General features: G+C 47.7%; 1 protein-coding gene across 1 annotated transcript; it reads left to right on the forward strand.

Moving 5' to 3' along the window:
• Positions 1-190: 190 nt before the first annotated feature.
• On the forward strand, positions 191-8,478 carry tent4a (terminal nucleotidyltransferase 4A). The gene is made up of 13 exons (XM_085901339.1): positions 191-1,166; positions 2,103-2,226; positions 2,763-2,809; positions 2,926-3,046; positions 3,294-3,401; positions 4,260-4,388; positions 4,460-4,667; positions 4,736-4,862; positions 4,935-5,038; positions 5,107-5,291; positions 5,801-5,959; positions 6,042-6,209; positions 6,273-8,478. Exons 1-13 carry the CDS (start codon positions 427-429, stop codon positions 6,429-6,431), a joined length of 2,379 nt encoding a protein of 792 aa, XP_085757465.1. The 5' UTR covers positions 191-426; the 3' UTR covers positions 6,432-8,478.
• Positions 8,479-9,082: the final 604 nt, after the last annotated feature.

The following is a 9,082-nucleotide window of genomic DNA, read 5'->3' on the forward strand; positions in this document are numbered from 1 at the left end:
TTGATAAATATATGCGAATATAATGTATGTTATGTATGTTAATTCGTGCACAATAATTATTTCCTTTTTTTATTTACAGTATTTCAATTCTGGTGTAGTACCGCAGATGGCCTCACGATGGCTTCCGAATGAGTGAGCGCAGTGGTTGAATAAGGGTCCCCTCCTCACGCGCATGCGCGAAGATTTGAAGAGAATACGCCATATTGAATCCCAATAGAAATCAGCGTAGCTTTTTCCCCTCTATCTAGCGGCGTAGTGGGAGCGACTTTAGCCATGGTTCAAACTCGGGTGCACGCGGAATTTTCGTAGTCCCCGAGACGCTTAAGGAACATCTCTCGGGTCGGTGACTCTGCACACGGCATCACGACGGGGTCGCTGGCGTTCTACCCAACCAGGGGGAGGGGGGTCACCGGAGAACCAAGTTGAATGGATCCGAGGGTAGCTTGGATTCAGCCCGAGCAGAAAGGACCGGCGAACGCCTTATGGATGCACGTCTGGGAAACGTCTCAGGGAGTACGCACGTTCTCCGCTCAGCACGTCCACAACCAGTGTGTCAATTACGCTGCGCTGGACGTGTTGCAAAATGCCGTGGTATCGAGCAAGAACCTGGGCAGCAACAGCGGCCATCACAGCATCATGAACGGCGGCTCGGCTTGTGTCAACGACGCCGCAATATCCTCCCTGGGCATGGCGATATCGAACTTTTTCACCCCGGCTTCCGACGCGGGTGAAGGCAAGGCAGTTTTTCCGAAAGCTGGGTCTTCCTCGCTGGAATCGCGTGCGGCAGCGGCGGCGGCGGACAATCCCACCTCCGGCTGCACGCTGGAGAGAACCACGGCTGGGAATAAAAACGTCGGCCTGCTTTTCGCGCTGGGTGACAACACGGACAACAACCGGTACCATCACCAACTCCTCCATCATAGCCGTCACATGTTCAATTTGTACGCTCAGAGTCACCAGGTTGCCACTTCCTTACCTGTGAATCACTCTCACCCTCACCTCCACCATCATCATCGTCATCACCACCACCACCCTGGCCGCAGGAAAAGTGACAATAAGGCCAGCACTTACGGGGTCAATTACTTGCTTTCAAATTGCACTAATGGCAACGACGCGAGCTCTTGGACGCCCTGGAAAACCAGAAAGTACAACCCGGGAGTTCTCGGGTGAGTTCAATTCTGTTTTGGGGTGTTACGCACTTGGGGGAAAGAGGGCATACTGCGTCTTTAGTTTCTATAGGCCCGTACGCAGTGAAAGTAGCGTACGCATTTTGCTGAATAGCATCGCTGGCTAGTTGCGTAAAAAGCAGAATCGCACCAATCGCAACGTGACATTTCCAGTTTTGAAATTCTTATACACGCCCTTAAACAAATCGTCATGTAATAATAACATTCTCACGTGTTGTTTAAATTTGAGCATTCAGTCAATAGTTGTTAGCTTGAGTGCGAAAATATACAAGCTAGTTTTCACATTGGAATGAAAAAAAAAATCAATTTATCATTAAAATCTTAACACTTACAGTAACAACTTGTCATTTTGATGCCTTTCGAGATTTCATCAAGATAACCTGCAGCATAAGGAATTTGAGTTATGTGGTGTGTTGAATATAAGGTAAGAAAAATGAAACTGTGGCAGGACACCTGAAATATGTTCCTCAATGCTCCTTTGTTTTGGGTTGCCTTCAGGGCCACATTTGGTTTTTGCACACTTGGTCATTTCAACGTTCCTTGGTGGAATGGGAAGGTATTTGATGCGTGATTCAACAACACCTATGCGTCCCATTGGCGGTCTCCATGCATGAGTGTCTGTCTCGCTGGCTGGCAGAATTTTTTTCGCCGAAGCGTGGGCACATGGGCCGACTGAATGTCCCGCAGGGCTTTAGTAATTGATTGTGACAGTCCCCCTGTTCCGTATTTCACACTGACACCATGGCATGCATTCTTCGAAAAAAAAAAAAAAAATCATCGGCCACAGGGGTGGAACAGAGGCGCACTGTTCATCGGTATTTGACTGCTAAGGAATCTTCTCGTTGTGCCGCGCTGTGGACAAAGTTCCGATTTGATGAGTGCGCTGGTTGTTCTCTTTTTTTTTTTTTTCTCTAGACTCCACGAGGAGGTGATGGACTTTTACAACTTCATGTCTCCGCGGCCCGAGGAGGCCGCTATGAGGAAGGAGGTGGTTAAACGCATCGAGAAGATCATCAAGGAGCTGTGGCCCACTGCAGATGTAAGTTACAATCCTCAACACATGCGCCGTCATCTGATTTGTAACCTCGTCATCAATCGCGCTCTTGTCTTTGTGCCGCCGTTACCTCCTCGTCGTATTTCCCAGTCGCAAAAAAAAAAAAGGGGGGGGGGGGAAGGAGCTCCACTCGGCCTCCCCTTTGGCGAGTTGGTTCTCGCAGCTATTTCTCTTCTTGCCATTGTTTGCTTGGTTTGGCAGCGCTCTCCACTTGGCACAATCGGCCCGCTCCGAAGTGGAACCCGGAAATGCGTTGTGTGGACGTTTCAATTGGATATTATGGACTGTAAATCATCGGGGCGGTTATGCAATCCCCACGTTATAGTGAAAATGTTAAAAAATTTTTTTTTTTTTTGGAGCCAGCCAATTTTAGCCAGCGGTTTAAGAACAAGGGATGTTTTATTCTCCCTGTGAAGGATAGATGAATGGGTCCACTTTGATGGCCTGTCTGTCAACAGAGAACACAACAAGGTTGATTAATGGGTAGCCTTCATTTTTTTTTCATGTTTTTGCATTTGTAGGTCCAAATATTTGGAAGCTTCAGCACCGGACTGTACCTTCCGACAAGGCAAGAGAAACTCGCACATCAATCTGTCGATGCGGGATTGTATGTTTTTGTTTTTTTCATGAGTTGTTTTGACTTGGAATGTGACTCCCCCCCCCCCCCCCCCACCCCACCTTTAGTGACATTGACTTGGTGGTGTTTGGAAAGTGGGAGCGCCCCCCGCTGCAAGAGTTGGAGCAGGCTCTTCGCAAGCACAACGTTGCTGAGCCCTTCTCCATCAAAGTGCTGGACAAAGCGACTGTGAGTGTTCCGCCAGTTCACAACTTGGCACCGGCGAGAAAAAAACCAAAACTTTTTTTTAGACTTCAAGCGGTTAGCCAGAAATCTAAAGCTTTGGCTCCCATCGCTCCTTTTTTTTTTTTTTTTTCTTTGAGAGGAAGAGCGGAGAAACGAACAGACACAATTAGTGTCCCCCATCTGTCTGGACGCTCGTTGAGATTAGCCGACGAGAGGAGGGAAACGTTCATTTTGCCGCCGTGTCCTTCAGGTGCCAATCATCAAACTTACAGACCAGGAGACTGAGGTGAAAGTGGACATCAGCTTCAACGTGGAGACCGGCGTCAAGGCGGCGAGCTTCATTAAAGATTATGTTCAGGTGAGATGTGCGTTACATTGAAGTACAAATTTGCTGAGCGGCCATTTTGAATTTCCAAATTTAGTCGTTGACGTTTGAGGCGTCTTTTTCAAGGAAATGGACCACTTGACGGGAATTTGACTCTAGACGTTCCACTGTAGCGAGAAGTAAATGTTAGTTGCAGATGAAGAATGGACGAGAGCGGCAATGTCTTTAAATCGAACCAGCCCGCTCGCATAATTACTGTTTTAGAGTAGCGTCTAAAAATAGAACTTTGGAAATTCCCCCTCTCTCTGCGAATTGCGGCCGTGCCAGTAGTTGAAAAGCGTTACACTTGACTCGCTTTGCCTCATCCTGGAAGGCTGACCCATATTTTTGCCGCGCGTGGTCGTCGCTTAATGCGCTCGGGACGTCTCGCTTCCCGAGGGTGGATGTCTGGCCGTTTTAGTCACGGCTTGCCGGAGCCAGGAATTCCAGGTGCTGATCTTCCGGCAAGATGTCATCTTTTCATCCGTTTTGTTTACGTCTCGGTTCTACCGGGGGATTGCGTGTCGAGGCTTGAGACCCCCCCCCCCCCCCCCCCCCCCCCCCCGACAGCCGCGTTCAATCAAACGTCAATGTTGTTCATGGGGGAAGGAAGCTTTGCTGCAGTCTTATCGTTCTGGTAGATAAGGGGAAGTTTGCCTCTTTTCCTCCAGTCTTCCTACGTTTCTTTGAAAAGTCAGCCAACACACAAAATGCCACAGGCTTTGGGGAAAATGAATATTTGGAATTCCTGCTGGGGGCCACATGGATATATTGATTTAAACAGGTGCAAAGGGGAAACAAATCTTTTTCAAATTAGGTCCTGATCATATTGATTTGCCGGTCCACTTTCAGAAGTATCCGGTGCTGCCTTACCTGATCTTTGTGCTGAAGCAGTTCTTGCTCCAAAGAGATCTGAATGAAGTCTTCACGGGCGGAATTAGTTCCTACTGCCTCATCCTGATGGTCATCAGCTTCTTGCAGGTACTCGCGAGAATCGTCTTTTAATACGAGTCGGATGGTTAACGACTCGGTTAATTGTGTTTCACCCCAAGCTTCATCCTCGCATCGACGCCAGGAACCCCAGCGAGAATTTGGGCGTCCTGCTGATTGAGTTTTTCGAATTGTACGGTCGCCATTTTAACTACTTGAAAACGGGGATTCGCATTAAAAACGGCGGCGCCTACATTGCCAAAGACGACATGGCCGTGACCAACGGTTACAGGCCGTCCACGCTTTGCATCGAAGATCCCTTGCTTCCAGGTACGTGCGCTTCTCGCCGAGCCTTCGGTACCGAAACGCAACACCAATTCCGATTTCCCGCCACGCAGGCAACGACGTGGGCCGGGGCTCGTACGGCGCCATGCACGTCAGGCAGGTGTTTGATTACGCCTACACGGTCCTCAGCCACGCCGTGTCTCCGCTCGCCAGATCGTATCCCAACAAAGACTCTGAAAGGTTCCGACCCTGACCCGCACTAGACGAGAATTATGACGAATCTTCTCCTCTGAAACTCGTTCCTTTTTGTAGCACCTTAGGAAGAATCATCAGATTGACCCAGGAAGTGATTGACTACAGGGAGTGGATCATCAAAAAGTGGGGGGGCAGGGATCTGGCTCGAGCTGATAACAGAGGTATTTTTTTTTTTTTTTAGTGCGTCTCGGTGAAATCTTGTTTCTCAACCGCCATTTTGTATCTCCAGTGCCGACTCCCAAGGAGCCGGTGTCCGAGCAGGACCCCAGCTGCCGGCTGAACGGCGGCGGCGGTCCAGAGGAACAGCAGAGGGACTCGGCGTCCCCCCAAAGCGCAGACTCGCCAATGTCCATCTCCAGTCCCCAGCAGCACTCATCCGCCTCCTCCGTCTCTTCGCTCTCCGGGTCAGACAATGTGAGTGGTTTCAGGATTCCCAACGATTCTTCGGGATTGCTGTGATCGGGCTTTTTTTTTTTTGGTCCGAGTTGTTTTCTCTTGTGGTGCAGCGGGAAGTGGTTAGTCAAGCTTCAGTGAGGATGATAAGAGTTTTTGGGGTGGTGGCTCTGTAACCCGGCAACAACTTTTTTTTTTTCCTTGCCGGGAGCAGATGGTGGAATGTACACAGTTCGTAGCGCAGTCAGTGAAGTTTGTCCGTAGCCGGCTGCTTGGTTTTATTTGCCAAGCACCTCACGTTTCCCATGACGATAGCCCGAACGGAAGTTTGGATTTCCTCCTCTTCGACTACACTTTCCGCCATTGCTTCATGGTCACGCCAGAGGTGGCGAGAGCCAACAGCTGGTCACGCATGTGTCGGAGCATCTGCGCGGGGGGAATAGCAGAAATCATTTTTACACTCTCTGTTGAATGTTCAGAATTCAAAATGCTAACTACTGTCTTGATTTTTTTTTTTTTTTTTCCATCAGGACTCCGATTCGGCGCCACCTTGTCCGGTCCCTCCGCCCCCTTTGCCACCGTACGCGACATTCCCGCCGCTGGGCCTGGCTTTCCCGGCGGCGTTCGGCATGGGTGGCGCCAAAGCGGGAATGGCGGGACCCCATCTGCTCTTGCCGCCTCGCTCGCAGGTAGACGTGTAGCGTTTATCGCTTTCTGGAAAGCGACAAGTGTTGTTTTTTTTTTTTAAATCTTGTTTTTTTTCTTTGCCAGGCTCGCGCCTCGCTCCCCAGGGGTCTCGCAATACACTCCATAGCCGGCAGACAGGTGTGTATCGACACCGGACTCCCCGCCTTCTTCCACATGCCCCCCCCAGCCCACGCCCCCGCCCCTTCCAGTCCCCAGCCTCCGCCCAGCCCCCATTCCAACCACGCACATAAGGTAAGGCTCCATCTCATTCTTCTTCCAATGTACATCCATTTGATTATTTCTCGTCCTCCTCAGAATGCTGTCAAGTTCAACGTAAAGGGCTTGCACAACCCGCCGCTCATGGCCAACCCGGCGGCGGCCACCCGCGGACACCCTCACACGCACGCACAGTACCACCGGAATACATGGCGGCGCAGGAAGAGGGACAGCCTACCGGTCAGCCCCAGCAGATAGAGACTGGTCATCTCCCCCACCCACCCCACTCGCTCCCCCCCTCCCCTCACGGAGACCAGCAGTTTTCAGTAGAGCGGAGCGGCCGTGACGTGAAGCAGCCCGCAGCTCTGCTTCCGCTTCAGCGTGACCTTTGGTTCAACCGCCTTGTAGCGTTTCAGTATTAAGTTGCGGTCAGTATTTCCGCCTCCAGAGATCGTCTCGATTTGTTTTTCAAGCGACGACGAGAGCCGCCGTTCGGCCATTGCGAGTCTCGCAAAGCTCCCTCAAGGCTCGGTGTTCTTTTTTTTTTTTTTTTTTCGTTTTGTGCAATATATTTTTTTTTCTTTTCAGAACCTAAATGCTTATTTAATTTGGTGTGTATTTGTCAAAGGCATTTTTATACCGTTTATTTTATTTTTGTAGAGTTTTTACATTCTGTTTACAGAACCTTTTGGGTGAGAAGGAGCCCAGGTCAAAGACCCCCCCCCCCTCCTCTTGTTTTATGGAGGAGCTCTTATCTCAGTAAGCCTCACTCCCCCCCCACTAGACGAGGCGAGCCAGTCGATCCCCCGAGGAAGTTCAGTCGAGTGGTGAGAAAATAGCACCCTGCGATGGTATCTGGGTGAGAGGATGTAATTGTGTTTTGGCTTTTGCAACCTCAAAATTGTCTTATCGTTTTATCGTGGACTCTTCTGCTGCCATATTTCTTCCGTCACTGCCTTTCCTGCTTCTTTACTTTAAAATCCCCCCCCCCCACCCAAAAAAAAAAAAGACCGGCTGTGTGAAGCCGTAAATGAATGCCCGAGCTAGCACTAGAAAGTGTTTGGCCATAAGGGCCTACCCAAAAAAAGAAAAACAAAAAAAAAAAAAGCAGGGGAGTGGTCCTCCTAATGCAAGGACCCGAGTTAAAGGGAATTATATATTGATTCCATTCAGGAATCTTGTGTATATTTAATGGCCAGGTACTTCCGCTAATTGTTTGCAATGCCTTTCTTTGTGTTTACTCCGTGTGTGTGTGTGCGTGTGTGTGAGGTCACAGAGAGGACAAACGAAAAGGCCGTGACATCACGCACGCTCGTGTTATTTCTATGCAAGTGGGTTACTCCGATTATCGCGTCACGTCTTGTGCATTGGAGGATTTATCGTGCCCCCCCCCCCCCCCCACCCACCTAAGGAAGACAAACAATTGGACTGGACAGGAGTTAATTTTTTATTCTTGTAGAGTGTGTGCGTGTGTGACCTCGTTAAGTGCGTGGATTGTCTCGGACGGTTTTTGGAGTCAAACGCGATGCACGCAGAGTGCGACTTGCTCTCTGTCGGCGCAGCATCAGACAAGCTTTTTTTTTTTTTTTTTTACATGACGTTGATGACATTCAATGCTGTTACACTGTTTTAACTTTTTTTTTTTTTTTTCTATGGAAGAAAACGCCAGGCAACTCTGACCCGTGACTCAAAACTGCCCATTCAGCATCAATTTGACCCCTCCCAAACAGATGAACCTGATCATGAGCTGATCAACAACATAGAAATGATCTCACCCAAATTGGAATTATGGACTTTGCTCAATTACAAGGCCCATTCTGTAAACAAAGCCTCATCTGGAGGCAACAATGAAATAACCCGTTTTGATATTCAATAGGGAAAAAAAATCTGGTAAACAATTCTTTTTTTTTTAAAGGCCAAATATCAGGGAGTATAATCCGTCGGGTCCTGGAAATTAGCGATGGGAAGTTTGTTGGACCGGGTTAGAGTTGCCAAACATCTTCATGCAGTATGGTATCTCACTTGCTTCAAATTTAGAGTTCTGAAGTGAAACAATAAGCGAGCACCAGCAGGTTATGCACCGAGGTGCATTGTAATCTCTCTCCTGTTACAAATATGACGAGGGGTTTTAAAAGTGGGGCTGTATTTTGGAGAAAGGTGGCAGCCAAGGACCCCTCACCCCAACCAATATAAATTTCATCCGGGCTGATTGTTGTAAGCCAGAAACGTCTTTTGTTTCGGGGCTGTTTTTCTGGAAATTTGTATGTATGTTTTTCTATTTTATTTTTTAAATAAACATTTTAAAACTGCCATTCAATGTCCACATTTTGTCCTGGTGATGAGGAGGATGCTTGGGGTAAGTCTTGTAAATATTATTTTACTTCATCACTGCATGACTCATCTAAAATGATCCATTTACAGGTTTGTTTTGAAATTGAAAGCTTGAAGAGGGAATAATTATTTCTGTATGTATGAATATCACATCTGAGAAAAGCTTGTTGACCTTTTGTTACATTTGGAAGAACAAAACTAACCTTGTTTTTAATTTGTAGACACTGAATGTGAATCCAGGTGTAATTCTCCCTTTGACCGCCAGATGGTGCAATTGTAGCACATTTAGCTTAAATCGTCATTAAAGCGTACTTTTTTTTCTTTCCAAACAGATATGCAGTATAACCCATTTGAGTGTTTTTAGAATGTATAAATGTAGTAGTAAATTGTTGAATTTAATTGAATGATGATAAATTAACATTCCTATTCTGATTTCTCCAGATTTTTATTGCAGGAAATTAAAACATTTCAATCAAGTTTTAGTGAAATTTAAAGGTGCAATCCTTGCCTTCAATTGAGCAGGTATCAGTTTATTATTCATCATGAATTCCTTTCATTGTTGTCTTTCCTTGATTGCT

The sequence above is a fragment of the Syngnathus leptorhynchus genome, chromosome 20 (genome assembly GCF_054491065.1).
Source record: "Syngnathus leptorhynchus isolate UIUO chromosome 20, UIUO_Slep, whole genome shotgun sequence".
Taxonomy (NCBI): domain Eukaryota; kingdom Metazoa; phylum Chordata; class Actinopteri; order Syngnathiformes; family Syngnathidae; genus Syngnathus; species Syngnathus leptorhynchus.